Source organism: Drosophila grimshawi, unplaced genomic scaffold (genome assembly GCF_018153295.1).
Source record: "Drosophila grimshawi isolate 15287-2541.00 unplaced genomic scaffold, ASM1815329v1 contig_848, whole genome shotgun sequence".
Lineage (NCBI taxonomy): Eukaryota > Metazoa > Arthropoda > Insecta > Diptera > Drosophilidae > Drosophila > Drosophila grimshawi.
The window spans coordinates 11,025,013-11,045,460 of NW_025063692.1; the positions used below are offsets into that span (position 1 = coordinate 11,025,013).

The 20,448-nt window shown below is 43.6% G+C and overlaps 4 protein-coding genes across 4 annotated transcripts; 2 read left to right on the forward strand and 2 right to left on the reverse strand.

Moving 5' to 3' along the window:
• Positions 1-879: 879 nt before the first annotated feature.
• On the reverse strand, positions 880-9,119 carry LOC6565851 (protein suppressor of sable). The gene is made up of 6 exons (XM_001992458.3): positions 9,000-9,119; positions 6,532-6,871; positions 6,139-6,398; positions 3,900-5,434; positions 3,679-3,839; positions 880-3,203 (listed from the first exon to the last, which is right to left on the reverse strand). Exons 1-6 carry the CDS (start codon positions 9,075-9,077, stop codon positions 880-882), a joined length of 4,698 nt encoding a protein of 1,565 aa, XP_001992494.3. The 5' UTR covers positions 9,078-9,119.
• An 858-nt stretch (positions 9,120-9,977) lies between these two features.
• Positions 9,978-12,583, forward strand: LOC6565876 (caspase-8). The gene is made up of 5 exons (XM_001992459.2): positions 9,978-10,273; positions 10,328-11,119; positions 11,192-11,542; positions 11,710-11,864; positions 11,937-12,583. Exons 1-5 carry the CDS (start codon positions 10,199-10,201, stop codon positions 12,064-12,066), a joined length of 1,503 nt encoding a protein of 500 aa, XP_001992495.1. The 5' UTR covers positions 9,978-10,198; the 3' UTR covers positions 12,067-12,583.
• On the reverse strand, positions 12,579-16,411 carry LOC6565877 (myb-binding protein 1A). The gene is made up of 4 exons (XM_001992460.2): positions 15,932-16,411; positions 15,493-15,864; positions 14,076-15,422; positions 12,579-13,993 (listed from the first exon to the last, which is right to left on the reverse strand). Exons 1-4 carry the CDS (start codon positions 16,316-16,318, stop codon positions 12,692-12,694), a joined length of 3,408 nt encoding a protein of 1,135 aa, XP_001992496.1. The 5' UTR covers positions 16,319-16,411; the 3' UTR covers positions 12,579-12,691.
• A 457-nt stretch (positions 16,412-16,868) lies between these two features.
• Positions 16,869-18,324, forward strand: LOC6565878 (3-hydroxyacyl-CoA dehydrogenase type-2). Its single transcript, XM_001992461.2, has 2 exons — positions 16,869-16,989; positions 17,400-18,324. Exons 1-2 carry the CDS (start codon positions 16,981-16,983, stop codon positions 18,156-18,158), a joined length of 768 nt encoding a protein of 255 aa, XP_001992497.1. The 5' UTR covers positions 16,869-16,980; the 3' UTR covers positions 18,159-18,324.
• Positions 18,325-20,448: the final 2,124 nt, after the last annotated feature.

The window sequence follows — 20,448 nt, forward strand, 5'->3', positions numbered from 1 at the left end:
TGACTCCTGTTAACGCAGCGTTGAGCTCATGAAATATACTGCCAGACTGTCATGTTTGGTCAGCTACCAACACTGATCGATCAGCCGTTGGCGCTGCTTGGAAACATTTTGAACATGCTTAAGACTCACATGCATATCAATATACATGTATGTATATTCATATTTAACTTGCATTAAATGCGGCAGCTTAAGATTCACACGCACATAAATACATACATAATTAGCTTGCATTAAATGTGACAGCTCGCATTTAGCCCCAATTGTCCTTCTTGTAATAATACTTAAAACTTGTCGTTTATTTCATATGTCTAAAATGTTTTGAATACTACAATTACGACTATAATTACATCATAAATGAAAAAAAAATAAAAAAAATAATATATATATATATATATTGAGTTCCAATTACAACTAAATTTTGTATCAGTACATAGGCGCTAAATGAGAAAGAAAGTAGCCTATATGTGTTTAATAGATATATGAATATTTAAATATGTATTCTTAAATATATATATAGATATAAGAAAAAAAAAACAATTATATATAATTACAGTTACATAGCAGTCAAAATCCGATTTTCTCAAGTAGCTCAAATAGCAAAAAACCGATAAAGCTTTACAAATGTAACATTTGTGTCCTATTCATATTTTCTTTTTGTTTTATTTTTTTAATGTTGGGGGGGAGGGGGGCGCTGGGGACTGAGGATTCCGCTCGACACTTGTCATAAAATAGATTGCTACAGTCTTTGAGTGTAGAAACGGAGGGGTGGGTAGAGGTGAAGGGGGGTGCCGGGCGATAATTTAGGGGTCGGGGGGCGGGTGAGGCGCATTCATTTACATCTATGTGGAGCATTAATTTCTTCAGTTTTGTGGTTGTTTATTAGTTGTTGTTACGATTGCGATTAATGCCGCCGCCGCGATTGCGATTATTACCGCCAACAAAATGACGGCCATGATTCTGGTTGCCGCCATTATTACCATTTGGCCCACCAAAATTCTTAAAGCCGGGCGGTCCGCCGCCATTGAATGGTACGCCCATATTATTCATATTCATGTTATTCATGTTGTTCATGTTATTCATGTTGTTATTCATGTTATTCATGTTATTCATGTTGTTCATGTTGTTCATGTTATTCATGTTATTCATGTTATTCATGTTACTCATGTTATTCATATTGTTCATGTTATTCATATTAAGATTATTCATCTGATTAAGATTGCTCATGTTATTCAGATTATTGGCGCCAGCGAACGGATTAAATGGATTATTATTCATCACGCCCATAACATTCATATTGCCCACATTTGGCGGCATCCCCAAAATGCTATTTGCGCGTAGTTGTTGTTGTTGCTGCTGCTGTTGTTGCAACTGTTGAGGAGGCGGTTGATTAAACGAGGCCATGCCCATCCCCATGGCCATCATGCGATTCACATTTGGCGGCGGCTGACGTAACAGTTGCATTTGCACCAAATTTGGCGGCGGTTGCGACATATTCGGCAGCATGGGCACAACGATGGGGCCAACGCCAACGTTGCCAACATTGCCAACAACATTCTGGGGCGGTTCCTCGGGCAGCTGGACGACGAGGCCATTGTCATCGATGTAGATGTGCAGCTTCGCAAAGATCTGTTGCAGCGTCTGATTGCTGACAATGAAATTCACATCGAATATCTTGTTGGGCGACTCTTGCTGCTGGTGGAATTTCTTAAGTTCGGTGAATACCAGTGCCAGCTGTTGATTCACCATGATCTTATTGTTGCTCCCCAAATTCTTGTACCAATTGGAGATCTGCAACAGATTTCGGATCTCTGCTATTTGACGGCTGCTATCGTTAACAGTGCCAGTTGCTGCTGCTGTTGTGGAACTGTTAGCGCTGCTGTTAACAGTGCTGCTGGCAACAACATTTAAATGAGCACGTCGCGGATCACGTCGCGGATCCGTGCGACGGGGATCCTTCGAGGCAGCTGCTCCTACTGCTGCTGTGGATGCTACTGCTACTGTTGTTGTTGCTGCTGCTTCTGCTGCCACCGACTGCATTGGTGGTGGCGGTGGTGAACTGGGCGTGGACTCATGCATCATGTTGTGTGCATCCGGCGATGAGATGCAGTTACTTGTCTTGCGTTCGCCTCGCTCCCTTGCATAGCCTGAGCCACTACTGCTACTCAATTGGGTGCTGCTGCCGCTGCCAGCGGCGCCGCTCTGGCTACTCTGACTACTGCCGCCGGCAGCAGCCACTGGGTCATCTGTAGTCGATAGTTCGGCGATGCCGAGAATGCGACGCAGTCGAGGATCACGCAACTCGTGCTGTTGTTTGTGCGAGGCACCCTGACGCAACTGGGCATAGCAGGCCGGTTCGACGAGCACCTCGTCCATACGCCAACGGATCGGTACGTGCGAGAATATCGCCGCATCGATCTCCCTCGCTGGCAAATAATGCTTCATCGGCTCGAGGAGCAGACGCATATCGATGTCGCGATCCCGTTTACGTTTCGCCTCACTGCAACGCTCATCCTCCATGGCCGCCTTGTCCGCATCGTAGTCGTACATGGTGCTGCGTACATAGATCGATTCACCCGATCGTTGGATGGCTATTGGCTCCTGCTTTAGTTGCAGTTCCAGCAGTTGCAGTTGGTCGTCGTCAAGGTCGAATCCCTTGGGTGACTGTGAGCCCGGTTCCGGCGTTGGTATTGGCGTCAAGGAACGCGAATCGGAATTTGAATGCGGCCCATTGCTGATGTTGGTGCTGCTGTTGTTGTTGCTGCTGGGATTGTGATTGTTCGTGTAATTATTGTAATCGTCGCTGCTGTCATCGGCTTCAGCCTTGAACGGATTGCGTATGATATCCGTTTCGTTTTTATCACCAAACAGCAGCTTACTGAAGGATCCAGCACTCGAACTCGTTTCGATTCCGCCTCCAGAAACGGTTGGTGTTGTTGTTGCTGGCTTTTGGCCCTGCATATTGCTCATAAAGGTGGGTAAATCGAAAACGGACGGCAGTGGCGGCGTCTCCTCCTCCTTAACTTTATGCTTAGTATCCTCCTGGTCAGACTGGTTCTCCCCCTCCTCCTCCGCGTCCTCATCGTTTTCATTGGGACGTTTCGATGACTTCTTTGCCTTCGCATCCGCATCGGAATCCTCCTCATCCTCATCGTTGCCATCATCGATGACCAGCTGCTCATCATCCTCCTCCCGATCATCGTCTACTGTAAAATTAATGGTTCATTAACATTTAGTTAACAGATTAGCTATTAACACTTATGTTATATATGCTTAACAGCGCACGATTATGTTAAATGCCAAATAACATGGCACTGTTAACTGAACTCGAAAGTTTGCTTAGAGGAAAAACAAGCCGAACAATAGAACTATAATCGTAAAACGAACTATGCACATATATATATGCAACGAATATTGTGTGATATATTGGATTGTTTTCGGAGATTAATTTCAAGTTGAATACTTACAAATTAAGAAATTAGAAAGTAACCCAAAATATCCATTTGACAATTTAAATGTATAGTTTTTACGGATTAACATTAATTAATCACAACTGAACCAAGTTGACCAAACAATAAACAGACTCACACTAAATTGCACTGGAATACTTTTAAAATTCGAGGCCGGATTAATTAAGACTCATCTGTACTCTGAAAGATTCTAAATAAGTTGTAGACTTACGGGGATCGTTACCGTGCAGGAGATTGCATTGGGCATCCTTTAGATATTGCGTGTAGTCGACCATGAGGACCATGCCGTGATTACTGCTGCTGTTGCTATTTGAGTTGATGCTGGCGCCGCCCACAGTCGACACTGCCTCCTTTTCCAAAGTAGCAGCAGCTCTGAGAGGAGTGCAAATGCCCAGTTAGAAAATGGAAGAAAGATATAAATGCAATGCTTACTTGACTGTCGTCTCAGCTGTGCTGCTGGCTGCAACTGCTGCTCCTTTTGCTGCTCCACTTGCACATGCACCAGTTGCTTGTGCTGCTTGGTCCTGCGGCTTGGCCTCCTCGACCTTGCGCTGGATCTCACCAATTTCGAGCAGTGTGAGACCCACTTTGGTTAGCTGGCCGAATGGCACCTGCTGCATCTGCTCCAGATTAGTGATGCCCAGCTTATTCAGCTTGGCCATGTGCTCCACGCTCAGAACCCGCGTCAGATTCAGCAGATCCAAGTGGGCGGGCAGCGGCTTAGTGGCAGTGTTAGTAACTCCAACCGGACTCGGATTTGATGTGGCAGCTATTGCTGTTGGTGGGACAGCTGCTGCTCCAATCGGAGTCGTAGCATTTGTTGCTTTACCCGCCGCCGCTGCCGCTTTTTCCGCCCAGCGCGATTTGCGCTTTTTCTCAGGCTTGGCATCGCCCAGCGCCGCCAGATTCGTTGGCGGCTTGATGACGATGTCCAGCAGCGATGGTATCGCCGTCGCATTAACACCAGCTGCAGCTGCAGCAGCAGCAACAGCAGCCGCATTTGCCGCGGCAATGGCGGCCACTTGATTGGCCGCCTGGACGGCTGCTTTCGCTGCTGCCGCATGCTGTTGCTCCTGCAGGCGATTAACGCCAGCGCCGGGCAACGTTGTCCAGCTGCTATCCACTTTATACTGTTCGCACAGCTGTTCGTGGCGTCGCGTCATCTGGGTGAGCGCGACGTCGCGCGAGATGCGCTTGAAATCGCCAAGGATCTCCTTGGGCGCTGTCTCCATGTGCTTGAGCAGAATGTTATGCAGCTGCTCGGTCAACGGTTCGCCGTGATGGAAGAGACAATCGTCGCCGTCATAGCACTCCATGCCCAGATAGTAGTATTTGCATGGGAACTCCTTGTGCATATAGCTGCACTTGTCCCGCTTCGCACAGCAATCCTTCAAATAGAATTTGCACAATTCCAATTTGCGCGGTTCGCGCATCTTCTCATCAATTGAATCGCGTCGATTGCGCTTGTTGCTGCCGCTGTTGCCTCCTCCTCCACCTCCACCGCCGCCTCCTAATCCACCACCACCATCGTGACGTCGATCCATGTCACGATCCCGTTCGCGATCTCTGTCGCGATCACGATCGCGTCGCTTGCGTCCGGCACGCGTCTCCTTCTCGCGTTCGCGCCGCTGGCGATGTCGCTGGGCAGCGTCGACGGCAGCGATGACGTTCGCATTCTGTGACTCCTCCTCCGAATACGAATCATGGCTACTGTATATATCCGGCTGCGCATCATAGCCGCCGAGAACGCCAACGCCAGCATCCTTACCCAATCCCATTCCCCGCCAATCGCCGATCCCATAACGATTGCCACCAACACTATTCACCGTTGCGGCAGTGGTGGCAGCAACACCACCCGGCGGCGGACTGCCGCCACGCACATTCATCATTTCATACTCATCCATATCAAGCTCATTGCTGCCGGCAGCGCCATCAATGTCGTCCATTGAATCGCGTCGTGCACGTTTCTATAAAAATAATATAAATATCCATAAAATATATATAACCAGTTGATAGACAAAACAATCGCATTCTATTGATATCAAATCATATTTGTAGGCAAAGCCATATGGCATATAATGCAGCTCTATTTCTATTATATCCAATATCATCATGAATTTTAAAATCTTGGCTCGATTAGAGAATGATTCCATCCATGAGTAATTACCAAATACTAAACACATTCTATATGCATTTTGTATATTTTTGAGTATTTATGTGGACAGTAAAATAGTTGTGAAGACAATAACTGCTTTTTAAGTTCATTTAATATGGATTCTTTTAGCAATCAAATTGAGCTGATTTGAATGATTCCAGAAAATGTAGTTAACCATTTGACACGGTCCGTGGCAGTCCTAATAAACCAATGCGAAAGGAACTTTACTGAATATTCTACTAACTATATTGACTGAAGGAAGATGGAAGTTCTGAGACCGTCCAATTGATATAGCTATGCAATTGTTAATTTGTTCCTTGATCTTAGAGCTTACGCTCTTCTATCTTCTATCCTCAGCCCTATACTGATGTCCTTGGCCCATTTAAAATTATTGGATGGCTAAGTTAAGTCTTTATGAATATATAATCAAATCTTAACTTTAGCAAACAAAATCAATAGAAAAATTCAAGCTTTCTTCACTGTCCAGCTCAAGCAGAGGGGAGGATCATAACTGACCTGATGCTCCTTATCTTTCTTTTGCTCGCGTTCGCGTTCCTTTTTGCGCTTGCGTCGACGACTGCTGCGGCTTGGAGCCGGCTGTAATGCCGCATCGCTGCTTGTGACAGTGGCACTGCTGTTGTCACCGATTATAGCGACGTTAGCAGCGCTGTCTGCGTCACTGTTGTTGCTTGTGTTCAGTTTGGGCAGCGGCGGCTCAATTCCACCCTTTTTGAGCGCCTTGGCAATGGCATTCTCAATGCTCACCGCATGATCATCTGTATGTGCGTGTGTGTGTGTGTGCGTATGGCAGACAAAGGAATCAGTTGGAGGAGTAGAAATGAGAGATGAGTAAATAACGTATCCAAGTGGAAATTGCTGTTGGTAATTGCTGCTGATGTAATTGTTTACCTTCGAGTGGCCGAGGTTTCTTCGATTTGTTATTGTTGCTGTTAGCATTTGATGATGGGCCGCCGGTTGCCGTTTCGCTGGACATGCCCAGGAATATGACGCCATCGTCGTGAATTGGCGGCTGCTCAATGCCAACAAATTGGACTTCATCATTAGTAGAAACGCCAGCTACTAAACCCGATGGCTTTTGTGGCGTTTGTTGTTGTTGCTGCTCCTCAACATCATCATCATCTTTGTCGTCGATCTCGCCATCTTCAAGGTCCTCCGCTAAGTTAATTAGCGGCGTTTCGCTAACCACAGAGGACATTTTGAGTTTCTTACTCGAAACGAACCAAAAATGCTGGAAAAAGATTTCGTTGGGTTTTAGCCAAAGACTGGGGTCATATTTCACACATATGTAAATACATATATATATATATATATATATATATATGGTATATGAACTGAACGAACACATATGCATAAAGATTCACACGACTGTTAACCACAGTGCGGCATAGTTACATGTTGCTAACATATCATATCGCGTGCAGCATGTTGCTGAGAGTGGGTGGGCCATTTTATATACGAAATAAAAACAAAACAAAACAATCGAAGGCTCTGTAAAAACAAACACGCACACGCATGCATCATACGTATATAGAGGCATGTATATATACATATATATCTATACACGATTCTCAATTTCCTTTCACTTGGCTCATAACAGAGCGCTGTTAACAGCAAAGCAGCGCACCGAAAATGTTGCGAGCAACATTTAATGCACACACTTGTTGCTGTCGATGGCCTGGCAAGCATAAAATTGTAAATGTGCATTAAATGCATAAAACAGACATACGTACACACACACATACATTTATTGTGCTGCTTTTTGAAATCATATCGCTATATTTTGTTTATCATTGAATGCTTTATATGTGTGCATATAACAGCGAAATGTTAACGTACGATGTTATGTCTGTACAATAAACGTCAGTTTGTATTTGTGTGTATGTATACGTATGTATGTATGTATTATACATGTATGTACTTCCACATTGCACGTTTAACACAATTTACTGTTGTTGTACATAACATAATTCGCAAAAATTCGTTAGCCTTACCAACGTTCACTCGCACGCATGCAAACAGGCACACACACACACAGACACACACATACTCAAAAGAGAAGGCTGAATGCGACGCTGTCGAGCGTTTTAAGTGTGGCTAACCTGTCATGTTGTCTCGCTTGCGCGCATTGGCTGAGCATAGGACGCAAGTGTGTGACATACACACACACACATCCATACACAAATGCAAGCAAACATGTGTACAGGCCGACATGTATGCGTAAGCATGCGTGTGCGTGTGACGGGCATTTGCTAAGAATGTACATCAAAAAAGAAAAAACAATGAAAATTTACATATGTACATTAGAAATGATGTTATTTTATGAAATTACACTTTGCCTCTGTTGTTCTCGTTGTTAGCTTTAAAACTGTTGGGCCACGCTGGGCGAAAGTTATTGTCTATATATAAATTGTCTGTATTTATACGAGTGTATGTGTGAAATGCGACGCCCCGCATGACACACGAGCGACAATTAAGAAAAACAAAAAGAACCAATGGTTCAGCAAATGGCCGCTGTGCAGGGTATTTACTATGCATAAGTGCACTGTATATACAAATGTGAGTGTGTGTTTGTGTGAGAGAAAAACATGCATACGCATGTTTGTAGTATGTACATAACCCTTTTGTTGGTTTTGTCGGGAAAAAATAAATCCATGTTATTTTTTAGATTTGCTTTCTTTTTGTCATTGCTGTGCAATAATTGTTTTTTTTTTTTTGCTTTTGCATTTGGGAGGTGGGCGTGGCAGTCGAATGCACGAGCAGTTCTCGTGTGACTAAAAAAACGAAAACGATAACATGGATTTCGTTTTGAAGAATTTGGAAAAAATTTGTTTTTTGTGCTAGGCATTTGGAACAATTTCTCTTACGTTTCAGCGTGTGGGCGTGGTTTGTGGTTACGGAACATTACAAATTACAGTTATTAATGATTTATAACATTTCTGTTCAATTTTGATTTCTTGGTTATATTTTTGGTTTGTCGTTGGTTATTTTTCTTTTCGTTTTGCATTTGTTTTTAATTTTTTTTTTTTTTGGTTTTTTTTTGTTTTGCTTTGCTTGTTTGGCGTCGTAGAGTTCCCGCTGGCTTACATAATGAAGTGGTACAGTAGGTGAATAGATATGCATATACATATGTATTTCAGATATGTGAAGGCATATATACACATACATATACATATACAGGCATACACATATACATGACTATAGCGCAATATGTGCGAACACACAAAAAGCACATATACATTTAACATTTATCTATGCATATATACATATATGTATATATATATGTATTATACCGTATGTATGTGCAGTATATATGTACATATGTATAAGAAATATAATTTCTTTGGTTTTTTTTATACAATATATGCAAGCTGTCGCTCTCTGACTCTGTGGCCCTGGCCTCTGTATGTCTGTCCCTTTCTCTCTCTTTTGCTCATAGACAGAATAACAAATACATTAAATAATTAAAAACTCAACATGAGCGTTGTTAACAATTCAACAATATCTACTTGAATGATTTGTGAAAATTGCAACCGTATGACCTGAACTGAAACCAGGGATGCGTGCACGTGTGGTGAGTTAGCTTTAGGTTTATTGCTGCCGGTAGTAATTCTTTAAAGCAATTTTTATATATATATTTAGAACTGCCTTCGGCAGTGCATGTTTTTGTTTCTTTTTTTCTTTCTTTTGTATAAGTGCAAATATACATTAATTAAATTATATATATTCATTACCAAATCCAGTTTGCAATTTGTGAATATGTTGTGCACTCAACTGTTGCTGCATCGCGCAAGTGTGGTGAAGTTGTCGATTGATGGCAGAGTTGTTGCGGACACAACAATCGCGATAAAAAATTGAGTTATTCATAATTTTCGTCATCTCCATTAATGCCGCCAAAATAAAATTTTTCCTTTTCTACCATTTGTTAATAACAACCTTGTATATATTTTCCAACCAAATCAATAAATGCCCAATTTCATCATATGAAAAGCTCAAAATTCGATTTGCGTCGCCCTTTGAACGAATAAAAATTTAATCGGGAATTTTTGTATCTATCTACAAAATATGTTTTCGAATTGATATATATATGGGTGGGCAGCAAAAGCACTTAATTATATTACCTTGTACATAATACTTCACCAAACTTTATTTTCATTTCTCGAGAAAATTGGTGAGCTCCTTTTCAACAAATTTAAGTATGTCAATTTGCTTTTTGGAAAATTTGTCCTGCTACAACGCACGTGTGCATTCGCGATGTTAATTTCTTTTAAGCTTATAGAAAATACCGTGCAATGAATAAATGCTATCGATAAATAGTGTGACCTGATGCTGTGATGATTATTTAGGGAAAGTTCACATTGTGCTGATCTTGTGTAAATATTGATATTGTTTTTGCTCAGGTTTTTTTAATAATGCTGACAACTAAATAAAATTTACGCTTCTTAATAATTAAATTTTTTTTTGTGTACCAAAGTTGTGTCTGTGTGAGTGTGTAATATAGTTGTCGATTAGTTAGTTTTTTTGCATTTATTTTTATTGGAACTCTCCGGGCACGAAAATGGAGGATGTGCTGAAAAACATACATATCGATGATCTGCCCTATTTGGAACGCGATCTTCACATTGCCCAAAAGGTCTGGTCCAAACGTGAACTGGTTGAAATTCGAATTATCATTTTTGATTCGTAGGTGTCGCTGGCATTTCTGCTGTTTGGCGATTCGCATGGACACGCGACATACATATTGCAGAAGCTGCTGGCTCTGATGCGTTCGCCCCAATCGGAGCAGATGCACAGCGATCTGTTGCATCAATATGCCCTGAATGCGAATCCCACACATTGGCGCGGCCATCTGATTGAGGCGCTCTGCATCATCGATGCACGCCAGGCGTTGCGTAAATTAGGCCTCAATTGGCCGGAGTTGCGTCTTCACTATTTGCCACACGTCCGCGAACTGGCGCTCCATATACATCCGCTGCTCAAGGCCATGTATCACATCTGCGAACAGCTAACGATCACCCAAAGCGGACGACTCATTCTCGACTTGAATGAGAAACTGACGCGCCATAAACAGAACAATGAGCCACTGCACTTCTATGATGCTGACTATTTGGAGATCTTTCTGCTTGACTGGCTGACGCATCGCCATTTGCGACTGGGCGACATCAATGCGGTGGGCAGCGATGTCCAACTGCTCATCGAATACTTTAAATTCAATGATCTGAAGTCCCTTGCCACGCTGCTCATCGAAACGGTCAACAGCGGTGCAGCGACGCAGGCAGCAGACAATACACTTCCAGTGGAAGCAGTCGCAAAGGAAGAAAAAGATGCAGTTGCTGTTGAAAGTGATGCCGCTGCTAATGCTCCCACTGCTGCGTTGGATCGCTGCCCAAATGCGCTTCAGGTGCGACGCAAAAATGCCGGCATTATGCTCATAATCAATCAGCAGAGATTCCATCGCGATGTCGGCGAGGATGTGCGCGTAAGTATCACGAATCGATATCGATGTATAATAAGAATGTCAAATATATTAAAGCGATATTTTTGTTTGCAGCACCTGCTGCCAACCGTAAAGCTAAGCGATCGCAATGGCACCGACAAGGATAAGGAGCGGCTGACCGACGTATTTTCGGGACTCGGCTACCAAGTGGAGGCGCACGACAACGTCGACCATTGGGAGCTGCTCGATCACATTCGCAGCGCGTGCTCGCGTTCGCAGCTGCGCGACTCGGTAATTGTCTGCATATTGTCGCACGGATTCGAGGGTGCCGTCTATGGTGCGAACAGCATTGCACTGAGCATCGTTGATATACAGAATGTACTCTGTGGCAACCGGGATCTGCACGACAAGCCCAAGTTGCTCATCATTCAGGCCTGCCAGCAAAAAGAAGATTTGAATCAAACGGTAATAATATTCGCATGATTCGGTCATAGACCTCTTCCCGACTTCTCTTCGACTATTCATATGTTTATTTACATATTAACCTACTCTACTCAAAAATTGAGGATCACTTATTACAGACACACATTTTCAGAGATGTATTCTAATTCTATGCTCCCCTCATTTTGTAGTGTATAGTGAATGCGAGAACGGAGTCACCCATCCAACAAGCCAATATGGTGTTGGCCATGTCAACAGTGGCGCGCTTTGTTGCGCTGCGTCACAGCGTTAAGGGCAGTTGGTTCATTCAAACGTTATGCGATACGGTTGAACGGAAGGCCGCCACGTAAGTCAATCAATCAATCAATCAGTTAATCAGTCATCAATCGTATCTCGATTAAAATCCCATCTATTGCAGCGAACATTTGCTGGACATTCTGACCTATGTCATCGGGAAAGTGAGCACGCAACGAGGCGACAATAAACAGATGATGGTGCCCATTGTTGCCAACACGCTGAAGCAGAAAGTCTACTTTTCGGATAATTGAGTCCGCTCCGATATATGTACATATGTGTATATGCAGTTCATGGATTTCTATATACAGTTGAGATAAGATAAAAATAAAATAAATATAAAAACTATTAGATTTAAGAATTTTTTTTGTTTTTATGCTAACTAATTTGAAAAACATGCAAATGTTAAATTTTTGCTTATCTTCAGTATTGGTTGATATATCTTAAACTAATGTGATGCAAATGTAACATTTAATGTTATGTATTATCTGTAAAAACCAGTTCTATGTCTATATTATAGGTTTTAATTTCTTGTTACTTTCCGTATCCTTTTCAAATTAATATTTTATAAGCTGAGTTATACATATACACCTAAACAAGTGGAAGAATGGAAGAAAAATATGCTGCTCTCATTCTCTCTCTGTCTAACTCGTTGCGAACAATTTGAATTTATATATTTATATGAAACTATATTATGCAGTAATATTCATTTGCAAATAGTTATAGCGAGGAATTGGATAAATAAAAATAAAAGAATGAACAACAATTGAAGGCAACTTGTGGTTTTATTTCTGAATTTTTTGTTTGTTTATTTTTTCACTGCATTTACTTCTGAACAGTAGACACAATTGGAACCCCCTCCCACACATACTGCACCCCTTAAGAATACTTTTGCAGCTTAGCGAGCAGCTTCTTATGCAGTTTGCGATCAGATGCGCCAGTTGGCTGGTATTCGTTCAATTTGGTGGTCAACTCTTTGGCTGCCTTGCTGTCATTGGCCAAAGCGTTCTGAATGCGACGGATGTGTTTGAGCAGCAGATCTAAATATTGTTTGCGTCGCACATTGCTCAGCTCATTTGTCAGCATCAGTCTGCTGATGCTTATGGCAACTGAAGCAATGCCATCCCACTGCGTGCCGAACAACGTACCAAAGCTGGCCACCAGCGAGTTATTTAGATATTTTTGCAGTAGCGGTTCGACGGCGGCGCTGCTCAGTTCTGTCCCATCGAACTGGGTGAAGAGATAGGCGATGCATTTGTTGCGCCACAGGTTCGATTCGTTTGGCGCATGTTCGGCGTTTTTCGGCGATTTCAGAACCATCAACGTCTCAATGCTGTCCACAATGGTTGACTTGTTCGCTGGCGAGCCAGTTGTCTTGATGGTGATCAGGCGTTGCAGCAACTTGATGCTGGTCTGCGACAATGATTTTAGCTTGTCATCGGTGCAGCTAATGTGATAGACATGATAGACACGGCTCAGTGCGTCCACGACAAACTCCAGCTGCGGTCGAGCGATCACAAACTGTTCGACCAGATCAAGCACCCGGATGCGAAAGTGCAGCAGTGTAGTGCTGTTGATGCGCTCCGATTTGGTTTGGCGTTTGGACTTGGATTTGCTTTGACCCTTCGGTTTGAAGGCGTGAAAGGCGGTTTCCAGTGCCCGATTCAGACGATCGCCCTGCTCTTCGCTCACATCGTTCCAATCGACGCTGCTCGCATCGTTATCCTCATCGTTGTCATCGTTGAGCAGTGCGAGGCGAACATTTTCACGTATCTGATCCAAATTTGTTGCATCATCGTACTCATCATCATCCGCATCATCCGCGTCCTCGTTCTCCTCATCATCATTATCTTCATCGTCGTCCTCTTCCTCGTCCTCATCTTTTTCATCCTTATCCTGCTTCTCAGCGCTTGCTGGTTCATTGTCCTCATCCTCATCGGTCTCCATCTCCTCATCTTCATCTTCGTCTTCAACATCGTCCTGCTCGCCGTCTTTGATGCCCAGCGGATTCTGTGTCATATCCAGATTGTCCAGCATCTGGCCAAGATTGTCGCTGCCAAGATGGGGCATCAGTGCACCGAATATGTTATTCACAAATGAACGCCAAAAGTGACCCGTTTGCAGCAACAACTGCAGCAGCACATCTGTGAGAACTTCCTGCCAGCAGGGCTCCGATTCCGACTGCAATATAAAACAAAATAAAAATGTTTATTTATTAATGTTGATAAATAATAAAGAAATTGCTGTTTGCTGGCAGACTTACCAATGAATTATTCTTGTTCTCCTTGCATGGCTTCGGATCGAGCGCATTTTGCTTGCAGATTAAAATGTCGGTGACAAGTTCGGGAGTAATGCTGCAACTGGGCATGAACATGGCCAGTGCCAGGGACAGGACTAGCGCATCGAATACAAGGGCAAGCGTTGTCATATCTTTGGCGGCGGCCTTTGCATTCACAACGACACTAATCGCTGGCCACACCTGTTGAAAGTCCGGCACTAGTTTCGAGCGCAACTTCGACTCAAAGTCCGGTTTTGACATATGCTTCGCCAGCTGTCGTAGCAGCCCTCGCAGTAGTCCATTCAGCGTGGCCAACTGTTCGGAGCCGGAGCCCAGTTTATGCATTACGCAGCTGAACAGCACCTCCTCACAGCGAGACGCCGTCTGGCGACTGAACTGTGCTGCCAGCTGCCCGCCATCGCACGGCTTCTGCTCGGCATCCAAGTGGAAGACGGCGGCGTGAAGCAGAAAATCGAGCTGATCGCTACGCTTGCTAAACTCCAGCTGCAGCTGGTGCATCTGGTTGAGGCAGTACTCCCGATGCGATTTACCCAAATTCTCTGCCTGACTGATGAGCTGCTCGCGATAGAACTCGTACATCATCGTCCGTCCGGCCTCGTCCAGCTGGCCGAGCAGTTGCTGGGTGAATCGCGGCGTTTGCGTCACATTGTCCAGTTGTAGTTGCTGCTGCAGTAGCGCACGCAGTATGTGCAACTTGTTCGACTGCTGCTTCAACTTGTGCTTGAAGCTGATGAGCAATGCCTTCTCAAATTTGTGGCAAATGCCACGTAGCTGCAGCTCGGCCGACTTGCATATTTTCGATTTCTTTGGGCGTTGCTTTGCCGACGCCAGCTCCTGCAGCAGCATGCTAACCAAGGGTTCCGTGCCAAACAGCTGCTCCAACTGCGCATCGTTGCGCTTGCCGCCATCATCATCATCGTAGTGCAGCAGAATATGCGTGAGCGTTTGCACAATGTAGCACTTGGCGCCGATACGCTTTACCGGCAGCTGTGCCACAATATGTTGCTGCCAGGCGGTGAGCAGCTGCTCGCCGCCATTAGCGTTGCTTGCCAGAAACTTGCCCAGACGTTCGTAGACGCCATCGCTTTGCATGCTGGCGCTGTTCAGATAGAGCTCAAAGAGCTGTGCATATTGCGACTGCTGCGTCTGCCACAGGATCGACTTCAACTTCTTGAGCGTCAGCACCGCCGAATAGTTCAAGTGTACGGCCAACAAAAGATCGCAGCTATGCAGGGTCTGCTTAGCGATGGATGCACTCAGTTTCGGCTGCAGCAACGGCCACACATGCGACTCAAAGATGTCAGCGTCAACCTGTTTTAAATATACAATTCCACATTTGATATATGCACATTTTTATTGGATATAGTAGTTGTGGGCGTACCTGCTTGAAGGATTCGGCCATAATGTCGATGGACATGGCTACCAGATAGTCGCGTCCCTTCAAATGTGCCACGAGTATGGGATAAATGGCATCGACTAACTCTGGCGCTGGTGGCTCAAAATATGGACTCTTAATTATGGCATACGATGTGATCAAATGACCGACACCGGCCAACGATTCCTCTTTGCCCTTTTGCTGGCTGTTTACCTTCAGCTCGCGCTTCAGCACATCGAGCAGCTCGATAGGCTTGAGGCCAGACACCTGGCTAACAATGCCATTGATATAACTGGCATTTAAGGCGACGGCATCCATGTCATCGGCGCCAGTGCAGCGCACCAAACGCTTAAGCGCATATGCACAGGTTGCCGTACGCTGTGTGTGCAAAAATAAAAGTAATATTTTATTAATTGATTATTCTTAAAATAGCAACTTTACTCACCATGTCCGCATTGCTCTCGTCTGTGAGCAGAGCAATCATTTCGTTAATGGGCCTTGCTGCATTTTTATTTACGTTCGGTTCTTGCAACTTTTTGAAAATGCCAAAGATCGCCTTATTGATACTGGATGTCTGCAGTTTTTTATTAAGCTCATCATCTTTCTCATCTTTCTGATTCTCATCATTCCCAGTCAGTTTTCGTTTCTTGGCCGGCGTCGCAACATTTTCAACATTTTCTTTTTCATCTGTTCCATTTTGGCGCTGGATTTTGGCCTGTTCCTTGCGGTTCTTCTTCGGATTTTTGATCGGAGAACCTTCCCTTTTATTTGGTTTTGGCGACATCTTTGGTTTTTTAGTCACATTGGCCACTACGGCCACCTTTTTGCCCATTTTTTTGTAGCCAAGTTTATAGTTCACAGAATCAACTTCTTGAGCACGTTTTTTAAAACTCGCTTGCTGCCTGTTGTTGGTTTAGATGTGACCAGATATGCATCCACCACATGGTTGTAGGAAATTACACAATCGATTAAATTAAAATGAAAATAGCTCGAGCTAGGTTTGCAGCTTATAACACAGCTCAATAATACATCCGAAATTTATATAATAATCAATTAATTAGTATGAGGAAATGTTCTGCTTATTTTGGATTCAGACAGACCGGCAAAGAGCATCACTTCTTCCTTACCAAAAAGTGATTTCAACGTCCTAAATAAATTACACGAATGCCTTATAATGTTATTTATTATACATTATTTGAATTTAGAAATCGCAATAATGGTCGATTGCATTTTCCACTCCTCTTCTGACTTTGCGCTAATTGCAATTAATATGTATACACAGTTATAAAAAATGAAAATGAAATTCAAATCGAATCTATTGTGCATTATTGCTAACGCATCGATATATTGTTGCATAGTTATCTATCGATAGTTATTCAACGGCCCTCGTCGTCAGAGCAGCAACCGGTGTTTTCTACCTCTGAACCAGCTGCCAGGCGCCAGTCTTCCCGATATCGTTGCAGTTGCTTAATCAGTTTTCCGAAAAACTTCAATATGCTCAAGGTAAGCTACACACATAATAATAAATAACAACATACAGTAAGCAACACATTTGCTTATAATGTGCACTGTGCATTTTTTGTCTGTGATCTGTCTGTGCCCGGGTACAAAGTCCAATTGGGACCGATCATTGTCTGCTAAGAATAATTGTATACAGTATACCGTATACGGTATACATGATAGGTGTACTTTGCACTATTCAAAGTTTTCACGCGCCGCGTTATCGTTACACAATAATTAACAAGTAATAAGAAAAAATAAAAATAAATAAATATATATATAAATTTGTGTATGCACCAGTCGATAGTGTCTTACTTTTGAGATACCCTTTAGTCAGATATAAATAGGCATTTGCACAGAGACAGATAGAAAGAGAGAGAGATAATCATTGATTATCGTTTATTGTTTTGCAGAACGTTGTCTCCCTGGTGACCGGTGGCGCCTCCGGTTTGGGCCGTGCCACCGTCGAGCGTTTGGCCAAGCAGGGCGCCAGCGTTGTGCTCGCCGATCTGCCATCGTCCAAGGGCAACGATGTGGCCAAGGAGCTGGGCGACAATGTCGTGTTTGCCCCGGTTAATGTTACCTCCGAGGAGGATGTGACCGCCGCTCTCGAATTGGCCAAACAGAAGTTCGGACGTCTCGATCTGACAGTTAACTGTGCCGGCACAGCGACCGCCGTGAAGACCTACAACTTCAACAAGAATGTGGCGCATAAGCTGGAGGATTTCCAGCGGGTGATCAATGTGAATACCGTTGGCTCGTTCAATGTGATCCGCCTGTCCGCTGGACTGATGGGCGCCAATGCACCCAATAAGGATGGGCAGCGTGGCGTCATTGTGAATACAGCATCGGTGGCCGCATTCGATGGCCAGATTGGTCAGGCGGCATATTCGGCGTCGAAGGCCGCCGTTGTTGGCATGACGCTGCCCATTGCACGCGATTTGAGCACGCAGGGCATCAGGATCTGTACGATTGCGCCGGGCCTATTCAATACGCCAATGTTGGCGGCACTGCCAGACAAAGTGCGCACATTTTTGGCCAAGTCGATACCGTTCCCACAGCGTCTGGGCGAGCCCAGCGAGTACGCCCATCTAGTGCAGGCCATCTACGAGAATCCGTTGCTCAACGGCGAGGTCATTCGTCTGGATGGTGCCCTCCGCATGATGCCCTAAACAGGCAGACGACAGACACTCCACTTGAGATCAGTTTGCATTTATAGGAGCCAATTAGCTCATTTTTTTTTTATTTGGTTTCTTCTAACACATAAGCTAAAAAGGATCTATTTTTGATTGGTGTGAATTTTGAAAAGTCGATAAAGTATAGATTGCAAAACTAAAAGTATGCTCGTGTCTTAAATTATTTCAATATTTTATATTTGAATTTTAGAGCAATGCAAGCAGTGCCGGTAGCTATCGATAACAACAAAAATGTCGAAATCAACCCGTTTACGATAAATATGGGACCCACAAATCGATATCATTTGGTATTTTTCGTTTTTAGTATTTCGTTGCAGTGAATTATGTTTGGGATTTTTGGCATTTGTGCGCTGGGCACAGTGGAAACGACGCTGAAACGACGTCGGAGTTTTGGGACGAATTAAATAATGCTGAAATTGAAAGCAGCAGCCGAAAAACAATTGCAATGTGTGCAAATGCAAGCAATCAATATGTGTTCATTAACAAAGTGCGCGTGTTAAACAAAAAGTGCGATCTGTAGGCGTTGGAGAGAGCAATCGCAGCCAGGCCAGGCCAGAGAGAGCCCAGAGCAAGGCAAGTGCAATGAAAATTGTATGCGCCGTCGAATTGTAATGAATGCTAATGCATTTTGCTTGTGTGCGTGCGTCTCTCTATGTGTGTGTGTGTGTATTTGTGCGACACACGTATAAATATACTAATGTGCGTATGTGTATTAGTGTGTGTGTGTCGTTAGGAGAGCAATAATTGAATTAAGCAAAGGTGTTACGTATATGTAAACTGCTGCTGCTGCGTCGTTGCGTATCTGTATGTGTGTGTGGCCAGTTGTGTATATACAAAGTGACAAAAATTCTAATAAGAATATTTGTTATCTCTATCTCGCTCTCTCTCAGTGAGTGAGTTCACTCTTCCAAAATACACAAGCAAAGTGCATTCGCATTAAAATAGCGGCAGCGGCATTTAGCTATCATAAAAAAATTACTACAGCGCACGACTTACTACGAAAACAACAACGACGACGAGGCGTTGACGTCGACAGCGGCAGCGCAGTAGCGTCGCATTTTCCGGCTACTCCTTTGGGTCTGATACTGCTGGGCGGTGCTACGCCTGTGTATGTGTTTGCGTGTGTGCCTATGTGTGTGTATGTGTGTACCTATGTGTGGGTGTGTGTGTATGTGTGTGTAGTACACACAGCGCATCATTTTTTACGCACTCAAATGTTTTGGTATTCTGTTAATATACGTGTGGGTGGATTTGCATGCAAGCATGTATGTGTGTGTGTGTGTGTGTGCGCACTTTTAAATTGCTTGCAACGGTATCAGCGTATTTCCTAGCACAAATATAATAAAAAAAAGGTAGCAAAAATCTACGCCCAAAATCTACTACTAAATTGGCGACAATTTCTGCGCACAAGCAAATGCTGGCAAAACGCTTATGCTTGAGGTGGGCGGTGGGTGGTGGGCGTTATGTGAAATTAAGGCGCACGCAACTGTCATTGACCTTCAAATCGGTGCATTCGCAGCAGCAGCAGCAGCAATAACAACAACAGCAGCAGCAGCAACAACAACGTCGCCGCACCCTAAAGGTCATGTGATGTGTGCCGCGATGCGCAGTGTGTCATCAATTAATCAATTTATCAATTAATCATCAAAGCAATGATTGTCAATACACAACTAACGACGACACCAACAAAACATACATCAACCCGAACCGAACTCCGAACCGAACCCCGAACCGAACTAAACCGAATCCCCAACCAGACCGGTTCAATCTATGCGTGAACCGGCATATTGTGCTCTATTATTAGATGTGATTTTCTATACAACAAACTAATTATATAAATATATCTAATATTTATATATATATATATTTTTTTTAATAATTGAATATTTCAAATAATCAACAGTTGCATTTTAAAACAAAATCAGTAATAAAAAGATCAAAACGATGATTTAAGGCAGGTGATATTTTTTCAAATTCTATGTTCAATCAGAAAATTGCAATTCCTGAAAGGTGAATAGGATCAGCTTAAAAATGTCACACAGAAGCTATTTAAATAATGTGTGAATCTATTCGGTTTTTGTTTGGGTTTTTTTTTGATTATCTATTTTTGATTGAGAAGCTTTGCAGCTATGCTCAGCTGATCCATCACTTATATATTTAACTAATAATCAATTAATTTTACTTGCAGCACACGCACACAGACACACACACACACTCTCTCTCTCTCTTTCTCTCTCTTTCCCTCTCTTTCCCTCTCTCCCTTTCT